This window comes from Notamacropus eugenii, chromosome 6 (genome assembly GCF_028372415.1).
Source record: "Notamacropus eugenii isolate mMacEug1 chromosome 6, mMacEug1.pri_v2, whole genome shotgun sequence".
NCBI lineage: Eukaryota > Metazoa > Chordata > Mammalia > Diprotodontia > Macropodidae > Notamacropus > Notamacropus eugenii.
In genome coordinates, this window is record NC_092877.1 from 62,630,101 (window position 1) to 62,653,833 (window position 23,733).

Here is a 23,733-nt window from a genome sequence, read left to right on the forward strand (position 1 = left end):
GGTAAGTGACTTGCCAGGGTCACACATCCAGTAAGTGTCTGAGACCAGATCTGAACTCAGGTCTTCCTGACAACAGGGCTGATGCTCCACCCACTAGGTTATCTAGCTGCCCTATGGCTGCCTTAGGAAAAAAAAAAAGCTCAGAGAAAAAAACTCACTCAAAATAAGAAAATGAACTTTTCTTTTTTGATTGGATTATTCCTTGCTACTACTACCCAAAACAAAAACAACTCTGGGCTTCACTGAAAAGCTTGAGCTTAGATTGTTTACATAGAGAGGTTGCACCTCTCATGATGCCCAAAACAGATTTCTGCCTCCTTTTCCAAAGTGGCACTATGCCACCTTCCACGGACTAGACGGAACGGCGAAGATCCCACATTTAGAGAAAGCTGCTATGTTGAGACTCCCCACTCCCACCCCCAGCATTACTCATCAGTTCCCAGGAAGTCAGAGTCTCAGTGTGAAGAATCCAAACAGAGCAGTCCCATGAGTCAGTTCCAATGGCTGCTCCACCCTGGGCCCCGGCAGAGAACATTCAGAGTCACATCAAGCTATCACACTGTTAAGGGGGCAAAAGGACTTCACAATTACGAGAAAAAGACAGAGATTTGCTTCCCTCAGTGAGCAGCACGGAAATGAACTGTTAAATCTCTCACTAAGTAAGAATGTACAAATGGTTCCATAGCGACATCAATAATGAGGAATAGAGACCATTAGCAAGTCTTTACAAGGGAAGACACATGCCAAAGACAAATCCTCACTGGGTACAAGCTCCCAGCATCAAGGTCCCTTTGCAACGTTCTGGAGGAGCTCATATCTCTACACGGGGCTAATCCCCAGAGGTGAACTCTTGCCCCGATACAGGGGATGTTCAGCCTACAACAACTCACAAAGACTCACTGCAAATTCACTTATTCAACAAGTAAAAGTAAGTTTTTTTGCCATCTTGTTTCTCTAGCACCTTCATTTTCAAACACCCCTCCTCTCTCTCCTAACCACCCCACTCTAATATGATTGACTGTCTTTGTAAAACACGTGTGGAGGAAAAAAGGATGAAAAAACACAAACTTTTTATTTATGGAAAAAAAAATAGTAACAATAACAAAATTAAATAATACAAGAAAATAAAGAGTATAAGAAGCAACACCAGCCCAGGCCTGAAGAAGGGCGCAGCAGGCCCCGCACTCCTACAAAAGGAGGGGGTTTTCTCAGTTGTTTTTCCAGACTGAATGAGATGAGCATCACCCGGTGCTCAGCTTCATTTCTGTACTGACATTCAGATGAGGGCTGTTTCCCAAACTCATAAAGCTGACTTTCCTTCTAGTCTAAATAAAGCAGTTGTCCAAGAGAAGACGTCTGCTTAGTGAAAAGAATACCACTCTAGACTTGAGGTCCAGGGGCTGAGCCCAGAAACCCTTACTATCCATATGACCTTGGGAAAAGTCTCCACTAGACCCGATCGTGCCCTTTAAAATAAAAGATTCAGCAGCCAATCTAACCCCTAAGGTTCTAAATCAACCATTAACAGGGAACTGAAAATTAGTGATGGCAGTCTCAAAGCTGGGTTTTGTAAGTAACTGTAGACACTCAAATGGTACTTCATAGGCATTATCTCATTCGGATCCTTGACTTAAATGTTGTATGCATTACAAGACAAGGGAAAAAAATGGAAAGTGATTTGTCTAGGGTTATATGGCTGTATTTGAACATAGTACATCCTGACTCCAAAGAGAGTCCTCTATCCACCATACCCCATTCAGTTCTCTTCATTTTAAATATGAAGTTGAAATCCCCAAAACAGAAATAAAGTGCTCCAGAGGTCAGGAGAGGATTCAGGAGGCCAGGGTCCCTCCTCTTCCACAAGGAGGCAAGTTGTTCAAACTCACCAAAAGGAGGTGATGACCAGAAAAAGATTTCTTTCAATTCAAACTCGGCCCAGTACCTGACTGTCCAGATGACTTGTCTACCTCCACCATTCTCAGTCTCCTAGTGCCTCCTTTGGGAATTGGAGAATTCTGCCTCCTACCTGGAAACTCCATTTGAGGAAGCCAGCTACACTCACTTTAAACCTCGCTCAGTCCACAATTCCCCAGATGACCTCCATGAAAATAGCAGCTTCTTGAGGGCAAGAACTATCTTTTTTGCTTATATTTGTATTACACATGCAGTAAGACAGGCATGTAGTAAATGCTTAATAAATGCTTTGCCTATCTATCTTTTGGATCTAGAAAGTCTTGCCTGTATTCTAACATCAACCCCAAACTGAAAGATGCACAGGCCAGGTGAGGAGAGGGGCCAAGGATGAATATAGAGTATCCAGTCCAGTCTGTCCTAAGCAGACATTAAAAAAGGGTTTGTACAGCTCTTATCTGTGGGTCTAAGGGCTTGGGTTCCTCTGATTACTGATATCATGTCCTAAAGTTACATTTGGAACCCTGGAGCCTAGACAGAGAAAAAAGGCATGGCCAGTCTGGACAAGGTGAATCAGGACTACATCAGTAGAAAGGCAACTACTCTAGCCAAAGGTGCTAGATTCAGGGCCAACTATGTAACCTGAAACCAAGAATTTGTGGAGCAGGGAAAGGGGGGGAAATGCTACCAGGAAAACTTCCCCTTAGCTTTAGGAAAAGCTTGTTTTCCCTGGTACAAGGTAAGAAATAAAAGATTTTGAATTTTACCCCCCCTTAAATGCCACTTCCTTTCTGCCTGGAGGCCAAGTGAGCTTTCACTAAAATTTAGCAAACTTACTCATTTTCGGGTGCTGACACTGCTCACACAGCCCACGCAGTCCCCGCCTACCCAACCTTTGCTGTGATTTTCCAACACAACCAGTGAATGTCTGTTGAATTGACGAAAGGTTTGCAGGAGAATGAGGTTATTCCAGAAGCCTCTTTTTCAAGCAGCTGGTTACTCCAAACTCCTTTTCCTTAACAGGACCAGATTAAGAGCCAGAAGGGATCTTAAAAGCCATTGAGACCATTTTCATAAAAAAGGAAACTGAAGGCTAGCTAGAATGGTTCACATCTTGTCCAAGGTAAATAAATGGCAGAGAGAGAGACAGGGAGGGAGAGGAAAGGGGAGGGAGGGAGAAGGACAGAGACGGGGGGGGGGGGGGGGGGGGGGGGGTTGGGGTTGGGGGAGAAGCGGGGAGAGGGGAAGGGACCTTACAATCCAATGGATCCAATCAACCGATAAACATTTATTAAGCACCTACTGGGGATACAAATAAAAAGGGCACAAGACAGTCCCTGCCCTCAAGGAGTTTACCATATAATGGTTTCCCTTTTCCCAAGGATAGAGCCACAGCTGCGATTTCATCAGCACAGCTCTTGGTGAAGAATTTCCCCTAAGCACAGATTGGCACCTCCAAGGTATCAAGTAGTGTATCTAGAAATCAGGTCTTTTGACTCCAAATATGCAAATATCCCAGTGCGTTTATGATCCTATGGATGTTCCCCCCAATCTTCCCTGCCTGCCCATCCTGTAGCAACTCTTGTCTTTGTTTTCTTTACGTTCACACAAGACATCCACCCCTTACTGGAGACATCCCCAGTTTTGTCTTTTTGGGGCTAGCTGGCAGAGAGAGCGAGCTGGGCCAGAAGTCAGAAAGATTGGATTTCAAACCCAGTCTCAGAAACTTCCCAGCTGTAGGACCCTTGGCAAGTCACATGTCCTCTGTCTGCCTCAGTTTCCCTCATCTGTAAAATGGAGATGATGATAACAATCCTAAACACCTATCCTGAAAAACTGTAGTGAGGATCAAACAGTAAAGAACCTGGCACACAGCAGGTGCTTATTTAAATGTTATCACATTTAAATATCACAACTTAATTTTCCCTCCTTACTGTTACGCCTCACTACCACAAGGGAGGGACATGTAGGCCTGGCAAAAGAGATGGCCAGCTGCACGGTGAGAACAAGGGTTAACCAGCTGGTGTCTGGCTGATGAAACATTATCTTTCACTATTAGACGCGCCAGAAGGAAGGTCTCTGGTGAAGAGCTCACTGAGAGCCACAGGCAAGAATCCTACAGGATCTATCATGGATCTACTTAAGTTTATGATTTCCTCTACTAGACAGCCAGTTTCTTGAGTCAGTCAACTCGTAAGCACCTACTATATGCCAGGCACATAAATTGGGGGTGGGGGGCTACAAAGAAAGGCCACAGAAAAATCTCTGCTTTTATGGAGTTCAGTCTAACGAAGGAGGCAGCAGGCCAACCACTATGTGAAAACTATCCACAAGATGAACTGGAGACAATGAATGGATGGAAAGCACTTGGATACAAGGAAAGATTTTCTGAAAAAAGTGGCACTTGAGGAAAGCCAGGAAACAGGGCATTCAGAGGGAGAGGAGAGTCAGCTGTCTGCCTATTCTTTCTCCCCTACAGCTGAGCACAAGGCTTTGTGTTTAACAAATACTTGTTAAATTACAGGATTTTGGAGGTGGAAGGGATCTCAGAAAACACCTCAGCTGATCTGTGCCTGAGCAGGAATCTCTGCTACAACACTCTGAAAGCTACTTCACCCAGTCACAACTTAGAGATGGGGAACTCAGTAGCTATCAAAGAAGGAAAATGACTTCTCATTTAAAGGCTCTTTCTCCCAGGCACACCCTCCATTTTGGATGGCACCTCTAAGAGGAAAACACCGGCAGAAAGATAAACAGTCTGAGCTTTTTACACTATTGTGCAAAGGGAGAGCCAGCAGAAACCTGTAATTTCCTTCCCCTTTGTGGGTTCAGATCAGTGGACTTAATTACTATACTCAGTTGTGCTCAAAAACAAGGAAAAAAGAATCTACTGCTCTACAATCCCTGCACACACATCATAAAAGGGTGACCTTTAACAACACTGCTCCCAAAATAACTGGGATTCTACATGCCAATTAGCCAATAGCCACAGGAGATGCTCCGGCAGAGCTACAAAAGGCATTAGAGGGCATCTAATCCACTCAGCACAGGGACTTCCCTCAAAATAATCCCCACTGGTCACACAGCTTCTGCTGGAACACTCCCTAATAAAGAGGAACTCACAATTTCTAAGGCAATTCACTCCATTTTAGGGCAACTAGCATTCACATGTTCTCCCTTAAATGGAGCCAGAAGCTGAGATAAGATTTTTTAAGCCCAGCATTCTATTCCATACCACTCTTCTCTTGAGCAAATGATGACCCTATAAAAACACATGAAAGAATCTGCTGCATTTTTCCCTCCAAGTACCATGCTATGTAATTTAAAGAGAAATGAATCAGCACTCCAGGAGAGACCCAGGGAGAATCTCATTTTTCTACTTACTAGCCTGTTGCGTTCTTAAAAATTCACTTAATGGCTAGGAGCCTCAGTTTCCTTCTCTGTAAAATGAGAGGTTGACCTTTAAATGAGCTTTGAAATCCCATTGTAAGTCCCATGACCTTTTAAATCATCTAATCCAGGGGTAGGGAACCTGCAGCCTAGAGGTCACACGTACAGCCCTGTCTGAATCGAAATATCACAGAACAAATGCCCTTAATAAAAGGATTTGATCTGTGAAGTTTGGTTCAGTCAAACGGTTGCACTTGAGGACCTAGAGGGCCACATGTGACCTCGAAACCACAGGTTCCCCCATCCCTGATCTAATCTAACTCCTTTTTTTAATATGGAAGGAAACAGAAGCCAGGATAGGTGAAGGAACTTGCCCCAAATCACATAGATGGTAAGGAGCAGATGGGATTTGAACTTGGCTCTTGCTCATTCAGTGCTCTTTCTATCAAACCTCACTGCTTTTTCAAACATTCCTTCTGGGAGGCAGGTAAGTGATACAGTAGATGGAGCACCAGCCTCTCAGCAGGATCTGAGTTCAAATCTGGCCTCAGACCCTTACTAGCTGTGTGACCCAGGGCAAGTCACTTAACCCAGATTGTCTCCAAACCTCTCCCTCCAAGACAAAAACAGAAAAAGTTCCTTCCATCAAATGATTTTCCTGACTTTTATCCATCCTGGTAACGACCCCCCAAGTGTTACGATGATACCCAAAACTCAAACACAACCAGTTACAAAGGAAAAAGCTGACTTACGCCAATTGTGAACTTGAATTTGAATGGTGGTCCCTCAAAGAAGGCTGCACAGTTATCATCGCTGGCTGTTGCGAGACGGTAAGGCCGGGTCTGTTTAATATCAACGCTATTGATCACTTTGTTATGTCCAGTTATCTCCCCAACGGAAGAGCCAGTATCCCAAAGGAAGACTGACCCAAACCTTAAAAGATAAAAAGACAGAGTCAAAACACCGGAGAACCAGACAAATGAGAAAGTTGTTAAGACCATGTTGCACAAAGGTCTGAACTTGGCTACCACTAGTTAATCCACAATTCATTCATTTAACAAGAGAGAAAAACTTGCTGTCTTCTTTCTGCTTTCCCTTCCTGTCTTTGCTGGGGTCAGAAATCAATCCTGAAAGTAACACTCAGTCATTTCAATTCAACATGAAGGAACATATATCTTGGGACAGAAAGGCTTTATGCTTTAAAAAAGGCCAGATATACATATGAAAAAAATCAGACCAAACTAGAGTTCTGTGGAACTCCAACTTGTCATAAAATAAACGGAATGCTAGGGGTAAAACTAGAGGCTTTAGATAATACTTAGGCCAACTCCAGAACTTAATAAACTAAAAAACCTAGACTAAAGAAGTGACTTTCCCAAGGTTTCAGCTAGCTGGGAGCGTAAATGAGACTCGAAGCAGAGGTCACTTGATTACCAGGACAGGAGATGAGGTAAAAATAAGAAAAAAATACAGGAAAAATACAGGAACTGTTGTTTGTTCAAATCCATACTATACCAATACAGTATACCACAGTATACCATACTACACTATACATAGACAAAACACACTCTCAGAGGCAGTATGTTCTAATGGGGAAGAATTCCAGTTTATCTGGGCATGAATCCTGGTTCTGCTACCCACTAGCCACGCTGGAAGTTATTTCTCTTCCGAGACTCAATTTTATCATCTGAAAATGGAGGACAATAACAACAATGCTAACATTTGTATAGCACTTTAAGGTCTGCAAAGTGCAACATACACACACATACACACACATACACACAATCTCATTCAATTCTCATGTCAACCTTAGGAAGTTAAGTGCTATTATTATCCCTGTTTTACAGATAAGGAAACTGAAGCAGACAGAGGTTGGGGCACACGGCTAGTGCAGCTCAGAAGCATGACTCTGAACTCAGAGAAGCGGATTTACAGTCTGGGAGACCTGAGTATTACACCACTTAGAATACTACTTTGACTACTCCCACAAAGGGCTTTTAAGAAAAAAAACCAATGCAAAATAAAGGTCAAACTGGCATGCAGCCTAAACTAGATTAAAATGTGAACTGGAAAATGCTGAACAAGATAAATAAAAATAAGATACAACAGAGAAGTTAATTTGTGGTTTTTCAAATCAATCAATACGAAGCTAAACGAATCCCTTTCTGTTTGAGTGTGTTAGAAGCTACTGTTAGCTGGGAAGTGTCAAGGTACAAGATTGAGACTCCAGAGACAAGGGTTCTAGTTCTGCTACGCCACAGACTCAGGCCAGGAAATCCCTCTTCCTAGGCCTCAGCTGAACCTGGCAGTCATAAGGGTGGCCTTCCATTTCTGACATTCAGTGATTCTGTGGCTTATATTTTATAATCACTAGCCACTGGGAATACTCTACAGATACCACTTCAATCTATATAGAAAGGCAAAACCTACCAAAACAAAATAATTCACCTATATATGGTGGCATAAATCTTTACACTTTTAGAAGACAAAAAGGAAGCAATGCAACGTGGGACGAGGCATAGGTCAAACCTGGGAGCGGTGGACAAGTCATTTTCACCTTTAAATAACAAGTCTACTCTTTTTTTGTTTGTTTAGCAAAACAAAAACCAAACCAAAAAGGGGATTAAATTTCTCAGGCTAAGTCTCTAAGCGCCTTTCTGGCACTGAAGGCTAAAACCCTCCACCTCTCTGAAGGCAATTCTCTATGCAGGTACTGAGGTCAGATCCTGTAAGGGACACCAAAGAAAGCTAGGACATGGTCCCTGCCCTCTAAGTATCGACACAAACATTTTTTTTGTTTAATATTTAATAAGTCTTAAGAACAAGACCTACACACTTGAGAGAACAAGGCAAGGAGGGTGTTTACAAGACAATCACTCACTTCTCTCTCCCTTCTCCAACAACCGCGATCCTCTTACTATCTTCAGTCCAGGCAACATCCTTAATCTTGCCAGCAAAAGGCTGATACTCGTATTTGAGGAGATGTTCCTTCTGTGTGGTATCCCAGATTCTAAGCTTCCCAGAGACATCTGCCATGAGAAGAAATTGAGAGTTACAGGGTAGGAGAGAAAGAATCATCACTATTTTACCAAGGATTCACCCCACAATCTGCCCTGGAAACGAGTTCAACAATGATCTGTTGAGATTAATCTTTGCACAAAACAATTACATTGGGTACTCGTAGGCCTGCCTACAGAAAGGGATGGACCTATTGTTTCATATACAACTTCTGTGAACTTAAACTGGGAGTGATCAGATTTTCCTCCCTCCTACAAGTCACCCTTCCTAGAGTTTAGATGGACTCAAAAAATGTGAAAGGGATTATGCAGTATCGCCTGTGCAGATACAATAAAGCGATTAGGTTTAATATCAATTATCTACCCAACTTCAAGAAAAAGGGAGCTAATTCAAAAGCTTCCCAAAAATCCTCATCCAATCTCCTAAGTTCAGCGTCCGAAGTTCTTTAAAGACAACAGCACTGTATTTGAAGTCAAGATCAGGGTCTGAATCTCAAACTCTTTGTGTAAAGACCTAGTTTTCTGCTGTAAAAATTGAAAGGGGTTTCTCTTATTCAGGTAGCATTTACTAATGCTTCCTCCAAAATGGCAACTAACTCTGACTTGGAAACTCCAACGCGGCCTTGATCACAGCTGTCTACGACATAAATGACTGCATCGGCGTTGAGTAACGGCATCACCAATATGGCCTGATCCTTGTCTGTCCTCCTAAATTTAAGGTTTTGTTATGTTACCGTCTCAACACTGAAACCAACGGTGGCAACAGTAGGAACTTCTCCGACTTGTAATCTGTACAAAATTGTTATTTTTCAAGCTCCTACTACGTGGATGGCACTAGGCACTGGTGTTGTTCATCCTCTGTTCTCAAAGAGGACCATGATATCAGGAAGGTGATGCCATGACTTGCAAATGAATTGAATTTCAGTGAGGGAGGGCTGTGCAAAGTCACCAGCCTCAATTTCTCTTCTGGAGCCATCTGGGTCCAGCGGTGAGATACAGGTCAGGACAACTGGAGATGGCCCCCAGCAGGCATATAAAGAAAGGCAAAGATGATCCCTGACCTCAGGAAGCTCACAATCTAACTGGAAAGACACCACTATAAGCAATTCTGTACAAACAAGATCTGTACCAAGTCAACTGTAAGCCTCTCAGAGGGAGGTGGTAGTACTAAGCAGGACAGGGAAAACTTTCTTGTAAAAGGTGAGAATTCAGCTGGAATTTGAAGGAGGGAGAGAATTCCAGGCATGAGGGACAGCCACTGAAAATGCAGAGCTGAGACATAAAAGTCATGTGTGAGTTAACAGGAAAACCAGTTGTCCTGGATCACAGAGTAAGCAGAGGACACTGAAAGGTAGGAAAGATGCAGGTTATGAAGGGCTTAAACAGGCTTTTAGTTGATCTGATGCTGAAGGTGCTGGAATTTAGTGAACAGGGGAATTACCAGAACCTAAGATGGTGTCTGACATTCCACCCACCTAAGATTCTTTGTTCTATGTTTCCTAATCCTGCTCTCCTCCAAATGACCGTAAACTAAGAACACATTCAACAATTCAAATTTAGATTCTCAAGAGGTTCTTTTGTGAGAAAGAAAAGATGGAAGGCCATACATACATACCACAGCCAATGCTTTACACTGGTCTTCTCTCTAAGGAGCCTAACAGATTGCAGACTAAAAGAAGTGAGACCCAAAGGCTTCTCTCCTACCTCCCTGCCAGAATCCTGTCAACAAGTATTGACTACCAATAGTCCCATCTTCACAAATTAGCAAGATGATTGGCAACAGAGGAGACAGCATGTGGATTTGAGACTCCTGTTTTCTCACGCCATTAATGAAAGCTACATTGTAGATTGCATGAAAAGTGCCTAAGATGGTCCTTTTCTCAGTGGGAATTCAAGCTTCCACCAACGTACGCCTTAGGTCTGCACTAGGCTCTGAAGAAAACATCTTTTGTTTCTTCAATTGTTTCAAGTCAAGACATGTGATGACAACTCCGATAGGGAAGCATTCCTGGAAGAGGCTCTCCCAAGAGGACAGAAGAAGCAGGGGAGTAGGGGCTAAGGGAACTTGGAAGAGTAAACTCTCTCAGGCATATCCAAATGCCTTATGTTTACCTGAATTCAAGCCAATCAGCTTTGAATCAAGAAGAAAAAAAATTGGAGGCAGCCAGAATACAGAGTACTGGCCCTGGAGGCAGGACGGCCAGTGTTCAACTCTGACCTCAGACACTTACTAGCTACCTGTGCAACCACTTAACCTCTACTGCTAGGATGGGTGGGTTAGAAGATTATGACTATGGGGAAAAAAATGAGAAATTCCAACTCCCTTAGTTTTGAGTTTAATAAAGCCAGGTCTGGTCTGGTCACCACACTCACATCAACTGTGACCTGATCTCCAAAAAGGTTCAGAGATATTTAGATCTGGAATGGAACTTGAGATCTAATCTGACTACTTATGTATCTGTACACACACACAAACACACATGTACATATATGTATGTGTGTGTGTTAAGAAAACTAAGGTATTTTAATTCCCTGATTATGCTAAGACAAAGAGCTCAGGCAAACTAGCATCTCATCCAAGTCCCTTGGGATGATTGACTAAGGCCCCAAAGGCCCCAGCCCTGAATCACCAAAGGGTTAAATAGCTCACTATAGGTCAGCACTACTGTTTAAGCAACTCCCCTTAAGAATCCTATAAATACTTCCTTATGTAAATGTTCCACTCTACCTTGAAATTTCAGAAAACTTTTCTCTATCTGATGTAACTAGAAAGGTTGCTAGATGACACAACGAACCGACAACTGTGCCTAGAGTCAGAAACACCCAAGCTCAAATTCAATCTCGGACACTTACTATGTGACCTTAGACAAGTTACTCAAAATAAAAATTAAGTCTTATTGGTCAGGCTTTTAACTATTTGCCTCAGTTTCCTCAACTGTGAAGCAGGGATTATAATGGCACATACTTTTCAGGGTTGTTTTGTGGATCAAATGAGATATTTGTAAAACTGCTAGCTATCATTACTATTATTAAAGACAAATCACCATTTAGAAGATACTCCTTGTCCCCCAAGAAAACTATGTACACAATTAGGTGAAATACAGTCGTAAAGAGTTGCCTTGCCTAGAGGATAGGCCATCCTACCATGCCCTGTATATTGAGAAAGTTAAGAGGCTCTGTAAAGATCATGCCAGTCTAGGCTATTTAAGTAGTATTTGTTTTTAAAAAATGTAACAAATTTCAAAAACTCAGTGATTCATAAAGTGAAAAGCATTTAGCTTTGGAAACAAAAGATATATATTCAAATTCAACCTGATAGTTATTGCCTGCGTGACCTTTCAAAAGCCCCTAACCTGCCTGGGTCTTACTTTCTTTATCTGTAAAATGAAAAATGTTGGGCCACATGGCATCTTTGGTCACGTTCAGCTATAAAGATCTAGGAGTTACTTTGGGCTCCTTTGCATTTTTATGGGTAAGGAAAAACTAACTCATCACCACATAAAATGCCAAGAAGCCCAAATTAGAGACTGATGTGTAGGGAACAGACACAGATCCTCAGAAGACTTATGGACTGTCAGCACCCACAAAATCATATCATATATATGTTGTCATTTGACTACACAGGCCTGAGAGGTATGATTCCTGGGGAGCTGACTTGGCAGAAGTGCCAAAGGCAGCTATGATTTACCCTTACCAGGCTGTGAAAATGCATCCTTGGAGACACCACTGAAAAAAAAAGTAGAATCAAAAATATGGATTTAGTACCAGGTGCATGGTGATAGTACCAGGTTTAGGGCAGGAAAGCCCACTGTCTTTCTACTGGGCAGACCTCAAAGATGAGGATTTATCACTTGCTCACCTTGGCAAGTTTTGATATCTTTACTCACCCATTGCCCAGGTATTACAAATTAAGACTTTTTGGTTGCTTGCAAATATGTATCATGCCAAAGCTTAGTCAAGTTCCCTGAGCCTATCTGTTGTGACCCTCAAGAAGAGATGGTGCATAATGAAACCTTATGGAAAAAAGCCTGGAGTCCAAATGGCCTTTTCTATTCAGCATGGAGTCAGCTGCCAAAGACTCATGTAACACCCCCTTGGAAGACCAGCTCCAAAGGCAGCCTACTTTGTCAATGTTGTACCTTCTCTGTCTCCCTCATCACTCTGAGATCTGAATGTGACACTATTTATAGACTACTGGCCCTTTCCAAGCTGTACTAATCTCCAGAGCGATAATTTAATCATTACTTTTTGAGACCTAAAACTCATTTCACACTAAAAGAAACTGCCATATGGAAATGTAGGTGTACTCTACGAACTGGAAAGCACATCCATCTCTCCCTACTCTCTTCCCCTTACACCCATCAGGAGAGAGAGTAGTTACAATTTATTTAAATTTACTCTCCACTGGAATATATTTGGAAACTGCTTTTTCTATTGATTACACTGTCTTCTTTAAAGGTCACAGATGTCCAGTCTGAGTTTCTAACCTCTCAGTTTCTTAACATCTTCTGCTCCCCCCAATGCAAGAATTGTTGTCCTTTCATGGATCCTGAACCCCTTCTGGCAGTCCAGCAAAACATATGGACTCCTCAGAATAAGATTTTTAAATGTAAATAAAACACAGGATTAAAAAGGAAACCAATTGTCTTCAAAATAATTATGTAGATAATTAAATGTAAAACTAAAAAAAGTTCTTGGGTCTCCAGGATAAGAATCCCTACAGTAGCAGATCTTCTGGGGATGGTCTCACTAGTATCAGCAGGGACCGCAGGAATTGGATTTACTGCTGTAGATGCAGAAGAGCTGGGGAAGGGGCTACACAGTACAGAAAGAACACTTTTTGTGAGGTGTTATTGCAAGCCGAAATACCATGCACTAAGTACAAGGGCAAGGGTTTGGGGGGAAAAAACTGAAAATGACAAGCACTTGGGAAAAGTCACAGGAACCAATCCAAACTCACAGCAAGGGCTGAACTATACAAGCAGCAAGAGTCTGCTGTCAAAGGCCCCTTTCTCTACATCTTTGCCTGGGAGGCAACAACAGTCTAAAAAGGGGGGTGAAGAAGGCACTGTGACACAAAACTAAGTGTTACTAAAAATAAAAGCCAGGCCTTATGGGTCAGGAAACTAGTTCAACTATTTCACAAGAGACACACCCACAAAGGATAGCTGACTCTATAGAAAAAGCTGGCTTTCTTCTATGGTGGGCAATCTAGCGGGTGCCTGCGACTGGAAACCAGCTGAAAGGTGGCAACCAGATGGCTGGGCACCCACTGAATGAGCTTTAATTCTGGTGTCTTTTCAGCTTTTCTCAACCTGCCAATTATATTCAAACCAAAGCTAATTAGATTGGTTCTCCCACCCCTCCAATTTTCTGGACTGCCCAGTACCCAAAGTAGTCAAACTCTTCCTGGAATCTCCATTTAATCCCCAGCGGCAATGGATACATGCACAAGTGGATACCCTACCTCCAGATGCGATGTAGAATCCACTAGGTGCATACTTGGCCACCACAACTTGATGGGCGTGTTCTGTATAAATGTCTGCAATGGCGGGATTCTGTGGAAGGAGGAATCCAAGAGGCGTGGAGTCAGCATACATACAATGAGTGGATATAAAGCAACTGTTCTCCTCATAAAGAAAGGGTGCTGCTTCAGGAGTCAAGAGAGCTGGGTTCAAGCCTCAGCCGCATCAATTACTCAATAATAATGAACAAGTCAATTCAGTTTTCTAGACTTGGATTTCATTTGTAAAACTAAAAGGGTTAGACTAGGCTAGTTAAGGTCCCTTAGGATTTCTGCTCTTAAATATAGCTATTCTTCCAATTATAAAACTTGCAATTATTCCTTGGATGTATCTTAAAAAAAAAAAAAAGATAAATTGTGGGGGAAAAAAGTCATGATAATTTAGTGACATTCAGCATCACATTCCCCCTCAGGGACTCTATTTAACAGTGGGCAAAACAGTGTAAATGTTCAATAAAACGTATATGTACGTAAATACACATAAACGTAGTACTGATATATAAACACAAGTTACACAATATAAATGGCACACAAACCATATTATAGATTTGCTGGGCATTCATATAAATCAATACACATACTACTACTTACTAGGTAGGAAGCCCTGTACGTGCAGTGTGCATCTCACCCAGAACCTCGTAGTTTCCTGCACACTGCAAATACTTTGAGCCTTCCTCAATGAAATAGAAAAGAAATGATCACAGGTACTATCTACCCACACCATGCCCTAACACCAGCTTCATCTTCTTGCATTACACCCACGACATTTTCTCCTTCAAGATAGGACAAGGACGACAACTGAAAATGCCAATCGAGGCACAATTTATAGGGAGAGGTGCTCCCTTCCTCACTGCATGGTTGGTGAAGGTCAAATGAAGTCACTGAAGCTACATTAAGCTTCCTGCTACTATGTGCCCCAGAGTGTGCTAAATGCTGGGAACCTGAAGGAAAAGCACAAGTAGTCCCTACCCTCAAGGAGATGGTATTTTTAACACCTCTGGCACATAAACGGTGCTTAGTAAATGCTTACTGAGTAATATTTCAAGGGAGATCGCATTTTAAAGAAACATGGAAACACAGGACACATACAAAGGAATATGTATTCAACAGGTAAGCGGAGAAGGGAAGCCCACCAGAACACCTTCCATGGTAGGCAGCTGAATCTCAAACAGACACTCCAAAACATTGTATGGGAGAGAGATGGAGTAGCACGTGGAAGGAGCAGGATGCCCAGTTGTGTGGAGGGAAATAATGGAAAGTAGATTGAAAAGGTAAAAAGGGCCAGTATTTATTTATGCTAGGGAGGTTGTCAGAATGGCTGGAGTGATCCTGAAAGACTTTGCACCAAGGAAGAAAGACCTGATTGAGCCTTTGGATACTGCTTTGGCTCAGTAGAAGGAATGGAGTTTGAGAAGAGAGGAAAGGGCATTCCAGGTTGGGGAACTGGAAAATCTGTCTAAAAATTGCTCCTCTGAATGAGCCACACCACTGGCTGCTCATCTATACCCAAGAGGGTTGTGTGAAACACCCTGGGTCATTCCTAATGAAGAGTTTGGCACCAGCATACAACAGATATGCAGTTCCTGCTTTTATTCTGAATGCAAAACTGGGTCACATAGCATATGTACAGACACTCCCAATTAAACCTAATGACTTACAGCTGAGTCAGTGGGACCAGCCAGGCAGTTCTGAAAGCAGGCAGTAGAGCAGGGTAAATGGAGCCTTCTACAGACTCACTCTACACTGTACTCAACCTGCCTGTTAGCTGCTTCCTTAGCCATGATGCCAGTCTTCTGCCTCTGTATTTGCTGGGCATCCCAAATCCCTTCTCACCTGTGCCTTAATGAATCTCTAGCTTCTTTCAAAGCCTAGTTCAGCTGCACATCACCTCACCATTAAAATGTGTGACCCTTGAGGGCAGAGAATGCTTTTTTTGGGGGGGGGGGGAGGGGGGGAATGTTGTTATCTCCACCAATGAGCAAAGCACTTGGCACATACCAGATGTTTAATAAATACTTCCTGACTTGATTTCAAGCATTACCAACTACAGGAGTCTTTCCTACCAACTATCCCTCTCCTCCCCATAACTGCCCTTTCTTCTTACTGAAATTACTATGTATTTATCAGTAATCTCCACCGAAGTGACTGGATGGCAGAAACTGGCTCTTTTCTCACTGTACCCTCAATGCTTACCACACTATTGGGCCCATGGTTTAAAAAAAAAAAAAAAATGAAACAAGGCAGGATCACAGGCAAGTCTCTTAAGACTCTCTAGCCTCAGTTTCCTCAAAAGTAATCAGAGGGAAGACACAGTTTGTCCTGTCTACCAGGGTGGTTGGGAGGTTCAAACTGGATCATGTTAAAGTACTTTGTAATCACAAAGCCCCAGAGGAACACAAGCTGCCACTTTTTGGCTAGCTCCTGAATGCCAAGCTCATTATGCCAATGTAAGTCCCTAACAAATGAGACTACTTCCTGTCTCCAATGTGTCACAGCATGTCAGGTTTGTCACCGAGGAGGCACATGGACAATTAGAGTACACTGTGGATAACAGCCTGTTCTCCAGCAAACAGGATCTAATAATATTCTTTTTCATGCTGGGCTCTTTGCTTGTGAAATAGGTCAGAGAGCTTGGTAGAAAATATTAAAGATGAAAGAGCTCAAGGAACTGGGAAGTTAATGAAATCACCCAAGAACCAAAAGCCCAGACAGATCTGGCAGGGGGAAGGAGGTCGCATCGGGGAACAAAACCCAGAATTTAAGGTAAGAGGCGTTCTTTAGTAGGTTATGGCCTCCATATTCCCACCTGTGAGCAGAGAAGAGTGTAACCCAGGCGATGTGGCAGAACGCCCACCCCTTCCATGTTTGTCATCATCTCAATATGGGGAGGGCCAGTTCTGTGACTTCACTGGTACCTGCCCCTCATTCCATCCACTCATGCAGGTTAGCAATCTGACTACAATTGCAAGCGTAGCCTAGGAGCACTAATAGTTTGCACAGACTCACTCAGCTATTGTGTGTGCCAGCAATACCTGAACCCAGATCTCCAGGCTCTAAGGCAGGCCCCCAATCCCTTAGCAGTCTTTATTGCTGCATTTAAAGAAGACCAATAGCTTTCCTCTTCAAGGCACACATGGCCTCCTTACTAAATTCGTGGACTCAAATCCCCAAAGTCTTCACCCTCTATGCCCCACCCTGAAGGAATTCCTCCTCAACAAACACAAGTTAAAAAAACATCTGGTAACTATAAGGCTCAGGGAGCATAAATCTTTACTGGTGAGTGTGGCATCAAGGAAAGAGCAGTCAATAGGGGAACTAGGAGAGATATGGGTTAAAATCCCACATGATCTTTATTCCTCAGTTTACTTAACTGTCAAATAGGAATAATATATTCAATCCTCAGTTCACAAGGTTGCAACTACATTGGGAGTGGAGGGTCAGGACACATTCTGCCTACATCTTCTACCTTGGATAACAAAAACTAGCCTGAAAAAGGAACCCAAGAGTTCAGAGTTTTGAAGGCAGATTGAGAAGAGATAGCTGCATGAAGGTTCTTCAATTGGGAAAGAACTTGGATGGGATTACTAGCCTCTGATGCTTACTACCTAAGTGACCTTGGATAAAGCGAAACTTTAGTGAAGATGCTGAAATACTAGAATATTATTCATACAGAAGAAACAGAGTCAATGACTTAGCCAAGGTCATATCAATAGTAAGAGAAACAAAGCTTTGATGTGAACACAGGGTTCTTTTGTTTCAGATTAGGCCACATGGCAAAGCAGAAACAACTATGACACAACAAGCATTTATTAAATGCCCACTATTTGCGAAGCCTTGTGGAAACAAATTCAAAATACACAAAATTTAGCTTTCATCCTATTGACCTCTTTTTAATCTTATAAAAAAAAAAAGTGAGAGAGATAAGAATCCAAAGAATTAGGGTGGGAATTCAACTAGTCCAGCTCTTTTTATTTCCCAGATAACCAAAGTGGATAATCTGAACCCAAGTCCCGTGGCTCCAGAAGCCCCCATGTCCCAACAGATTACCTCTAATTTTTTTCTCCATATATTTAGTTTGCTAGGTATGTCCTAAGGGGCATACCCTTGCCTTTAAAGCCTAGTTTTAGATCCTCTCCCAACTTGACAATTAAAGGCCAACGAGACGTTAGTCTCCACGGCAGCCATGATCTTACTGGGAAAATAGGGGCCAACTAAGCACCTGACGACCATTTCAAGATTCTTTTATATTCTGCCCTACTCTCTTTGAGACCCCACCTTGGAAGGGGATTACATAGTGTACATTTGAGAGTTCTAGACTGGGAACCTGGAAATTTGACAGGGAGGCTACGTTTTCCATGAATTAGCCATACTGCCTTGGCCAAACCATCTCCCTAGGCTCCAGTCTGTCATCTGTAAAACTACAGCTGATAACACCTTGCTACTGTAACATGCTGATTTATTTAGCTTGTGTGATCCCAATAATCCCTCGAGGCAGGATGTACAAACATCAGGGTCCCCACTTTACATGTAAGGAAGCTTGAGGCTCAGAGTGGAAGACGAACTTGGAAAACTTCTGACTCCAAACGTACGTTTTGTTTGTTCTGTCATCTAGTGTTCAACCGGATGGGCTGAGGTTTCCAATTCTAAAAATTCCATTAGTTCTGACTCCTGTATTCATGATCTCTACAATGATACTACTTAGATGCTCTGGTAGCAAAGACTGGAGAGATTTTGACTAAGGTGAATTTGACCAGCCCTCAAAATTCCTACACAGAATTCTAACTTCAGATGGTTATTTGGCATAATAGAGAAATCTCAGACCACAGAGGTCATCCATCTAGTCTAGCCTTCTCATTTTTACAAATGTGCAAGCTGGAGCAAAAGTTTCAGACTTACCCACGGTTATATGGGTAGTAAAAGGTAGAGCTGGAATTTGCACCCAGACCCTTTCCCACATGGAACCATACTGCTTCTCTCTGGCTCTAGCCTGAGGGGTGGAAAAACATTAGTCCTCATCATTAGTCTTCATTTACGAACTCGGGTACGTCAGCCTTTCTGGATTTCAGTAAAATGAGCAGACTGACAGAAGCGAGGGACTATTACCTATATTAGTAACTGAAGGAAATGTTAAAGATTCCAGCTCCCCTGAAATCTATCCATGGACCCCAGGTTAAAAAAAATCCCAGAAGTAGAAGGATTCTAATATGAAGTCTAGCTCTAAAGTGCTAAGTGCTTAGGAGCAGGGCTGTGGAAACACTCAATGATGCCAGCTCTTCTCTGGGGATCAGTCCCCAAACGGCTGCTTCCTCTATTCAGCACAGGAGCTGCTCAGGATCCTGGAAACACTGCCCTTCTGAGGGAAACGATGCAAGGCCACTGTAGTCTGGGTTCAGTAAGGAACCATTCCTTGTTGCCAGCTCTCCTTCCCATGGTTTCTCAGGGGAGGACAAGAGCCTTGCAGATAAAATGGCAGCCACCTGTTATCTCTGCTATCAGCTCACATTCCAACCAGAGTTAAAACCTTGAGCTAAAAGGGAGCCTGTTTATTACCTTAGATTAGGCAGCCTCACTTTCCTAGACAAGACTTTTGAACAAAGTCTTTCTGAACTCAGGAAGGCCAATATATCTAGAGACTAACAAAATACTGGGAGTCAGGGGGCTTCAACTGTACTAATAATTCACATTTCTGTGTGGAAGGTAACATGACATTTACATGGAATATTTAGAGACAAACTAAATTTCGAGCAAGAAGTCCTGGACTGATTGGCTATGTGACCTCCATTAAGTCACTTTGCCTCTGTATCTTCATCTGTAAAATGGGCATAACACCTGAACTCCCTAACTCACAAGGTTCCTGTAGCAATCAGATCACACATGCCAAAAGTGCTTTTTAAGTCATAAGGGTCTGTATGTCAGTGACATTAACCTTCTTGATTTTCCAGGTACAAGACATGCCACCTCCTGATTCTGGCATTTTCACAGATTGTCCCCTATTCTTGGAATTCTCTCCCTCCTGATCTCTGCCTTCTGGCTCCCTTCATGTCCCAGCTGAAATCCCACCTTCTATTGAGAAGCCTTTCTTGATCTATCTTAAGGCTGGTGCCTTCTGCAATTATTCCTCATTTATCCTGCATGTACCTTGTTAGTACTAGCACCTAGGGGGCATGGTGAATACAGCCCTGACCTTAGGATCAAAAGACTCATCTTCAAGAGTTCAAATTGGGCCTCAGATACTTACTAGTGGTGTGACCCTGGGCAACTCACTTAACCCTATTTGCCTCAGTTTCCTTATCTGTTAAATGAGCAGGAAAAGGAAATGCAAACTGCTGCAGTATCTTTGCCAGGAAAACCCCAAATGGGTTCAGTCAGACATGACTGAAGAACAAAATGTTTTGTTAGTAATTGCATGTTGTCTCTGTCAGCAGACTACAAGCGCAGGGCTGTGTTTTGCCCTTTTTTTGCACACATATAACACGATAGAAAAAAGCACTAGACCAAAAGTCAGGGATCATAGTTCAAATCCAGCCTCAGACACTAGTTGTTTGACCCTGGAAAAGTTCTCTGAATCTGTTGATTTTTGGTTTTATTTGTAAAATGAGGGCCGATGCTAACAGTACCCACCTCCCAGAGTTGTGATGAGGAGAAAACAAGTTATTTTAAACATTCTGTAAATCTTAAGGAGCTATATGAATGCTCTTTGCAGCCCCAGCATTTACTTAAGTCTTGCCCTCAATGGTTTCATGGACAAGAAGGCATTTCTAAATTACTAATCTTCAAAACAAACCTGCGAAGTTGGTACTTCAACCATCAGTCCTGTTATACAGCCAAAGGGACTGAGATGCAAGATTGGATCAAAATGACCTCACAATCTTGGGGTTGGTCAGTAACAAGCCAATATCAGTAACTCCAAGGTTGTGCTTTCCATGACATGATACGCCTACCCATCATCCAGCTTTGTATCCTGTCCACAAGCAACCCCCTGGGCCCAATCCATTCTGGAGGCCTACAGTTCTGAAGCTACAGAACCTGTTGGTTTTCCCATCTCTTCAACTCAGCACTATTCTCCCTTGTCAGGGTTTGGAGAAGGCAGTGAAAATCTTGGGAAGTGCCTTGAGCCCCAACAAGGAGTACTGCTTAAGTTCACAGACTGCCGAGTGGCATCATCGTCACACTTTTAGCTCTAGGTTAAGACTTTCCACTGCAAGGGCAAGTCACTGGCTGGCAATGCCAGGTTCTTAACATACTCCTTTGACTCATATAATGAACAAGGATTTGGGCTGATCATTTAAGACAGAATTCAGAAAGTAGGATTAACTGGGCTCTGGATACAACTTTCCACACAACTGGTAGAACAAGTTGTACAGTTATCCTTCCACATCATGGGGTTAGAGGTGAAGCACCCCTGTGATCTGGAAAAAATCGGTGTACAATTTTTTGGCCCTCCATTCCAGAAGTCTGAATTTACGATATAAAAAAGATGTTGATATTATACATATATTTTATGTATTTCTGAGTTTCTAAACTTTTCCTGCATCATCTGTTGGCCTTGTACGTTATCCACAGCTTCTGCAAAACTTTCCCCAAATTACCATTTAACTTCTTATGCTGACCCACAAAATATAGTGAAATCTCAATGGGGAAAGTCTCCATGTGGAACAAGTTAACTGCCTATGATAAGTTACATGAAGCTTATTCTGGTATTAAAATAAGACTCCATTGATAAAAGCTTTCATAGGATGTTACATCTACAAGAGACTTTTAGCTCCTCTAGTCTAATGTCTACATTTTACAGGAAAGGACGCTGAAGTTTGGACAAAGCTAAAATGACTGTGGCACAGGCAGGAATGGAACTCTAACCTGACTAGGATTTCAATGCTCTACTATTGCAAACTGCTTCTCCTTTCTATCAATCCCACTAGAGAATAAGCTCAGTCGCCTCACCAGGGCATTCAAGGACCCCAATCATCTAGCTCCAACCTAAGTTCCCACCACTCTGTAACCCAAGACCTTCACAAAGGTGTGTCTATCAAATACAAGGTAACTTGGGAGGGGGAAGTGTCCTGACGAAGGCTTCCCACAGTAGGGAACTGAATCTTGAGGGAAACCAGAGACTCCATGTGGGGAAACAAGAAGACTGCACAGGGATGGAGATGAGACAGCATCTCATTTGAGGACTAGGTAAGGCCAGTTTGGTCTTAGTTTTAGCCAGACTGATTTGCTTGTGGTCCTCTGAATATACCAAGAGAATTTCTGAATTCCACAAATGCAGACAGTTCTATTTGTGACTTTTGTCTGGGGGTTGGGGTTTGACAGGAAATATTCCTTTTACAGTGAACATTGTTAAAAACTCGATTTAAAGAACAGAACAACAGACTTCATGGAGTCAGGAAGACCCAACAAGAACAGGATCTCCGGAGGCTGAACAAAAACAAACACTAAATTTTCTATCTGCCAGGCTCTGGGGATAATGCTAGTATGAATTAAAATACAAATGAAACAATCGCTACCCTCAAGAAACTTATGTTCTAACGAAAAAAAAGACAAGTACACATTAAAAAAAATATATTAAATGAATATAAAGTAGCTGGGAGGAACTCAAACACCTTCAGACTTCATCTTAGGCCGGGAGGATTTGCCATTTGTCAAGCAGCATCAACCTTAGATGACTTCTCATTTTCAAAGAGAATAATGTATTTCAAACCCTTTGAAAACCTTAAGGTGCTAAGTGTCAGCTATTCTTCTTCTCATCTAAAGGAGATCTCTCTTCAAGGTTCAAGGGAAGTCCCAAGTCCTCCATAAATCTAATCAATTAGTTAACACCAGACTTTACAATTCATCAAGCTGAAATGCCAAGGGAATACAAGGGATGTTCATTGATTATCCCTTGTCCTCAAAATATGGCTAGTCCACCTCCTTCTTTATGAAAGAGCCAAGTCCATGAGGACAAATGATTTGCCCAAAGTCACAAGGCTTATTAAGGAGCACAACTCAGACTCCAAATTTACTTTTCTTTCCGTTACATTCACGAAGTTGAGAATACCATCACACTGGTGCTATAACCAACTGGTGTTTATGATTTAGACCCCGAGTCACCAGGCAAAGCTTTCATTACATTCAGTTCAAGGTCTTCAGTTTAAGGAGGCAGCAATGAGTATTTAGGAAGATTCCCATTCAAAATATTTTAAATCAACAAAAAAAAGATGGTGCTGGGAAGGGTAATTTTCTCAGCTACCTAGACACTGAGAAGGTATCACACCTTGCTGTGATAATCAAATGAGATAACAGATAGTAAAGTGCTTTCAGTCCTGTGAAATAGGTGGTAATAACCTTGATGAAAGAATCCTTAGTTTTGTCTATGAGGGTCCTCCCCAGATCAATGCATCCCTGCAAGGGCTATGACTTGGCACATGGTCCCTAAGAATTGCAATGGCCAAGAAAAAAAAAATTCACCATCTGTAACTCACCTAGTGATGTCATTATGAATTTTGCAAAGGGGGTGGTTTCTCACAACAGAAGTATAATTCCCACCACCTGGGTCCATGCTTATGTTAATTTAACTGATTATTAATTTAACTGGTTTATGCTGACTTAATTAGCACAATGCTCAATACAAGCTTATTGAATTATCAGTCATCAGTGGTTCACACTTCACCATTATAGAGCACCACCAAATCCAGTATCTCATTTGAGCTCACATCCCCATGAAAAAGGTAACTGACCTGGTAAGAAACTGAGGCTAAGAGGTTATGATTCATTTGCTTGTGCTCATTATTTAGGATATGGCACGATCAGATCAATTAAACATTTCAGGACCTCTCATGTGCCCAGCACTGTGTCAAGTGCTGGGGATAGAGAAATTACTGGTTTGAGAAAAAAGAAGTAGAATTACAT

The 23,733-nt window shown here is 42.3% G+C and overlaps 1 protein-coding gene across 1 annotated transcript in view; it reads right to left on the minus strand.

Moving 5' to 3' along the window:
- The window catches only part of WDR1 (WD repeat domain 1), a 57,675-nt gene that overhangs the window by 31,590 nt on the left and 2,352 nt on the right, over positions 1–23,733 (minus strand). Inside the window, exons 3-5 of the mRNA XM_072620229.1 lie at positions 13,786–13,876; positions 8,183–8,330; positions 6,054–6,234 (exon numbers count right to left, since the gene is read on the minus strand). Of these exons, the coding sequence (XP_072476330.1) occupies positions 6,054–6,234; positions 8,183–8,330; positions 13,786–13,876 (420 nt within the window). The remainder of the gene's footprint in view (positions 1–6,053; positions 6,235–8,182; positions 8,331–13,785; positions 13,877–23,733) is intronic.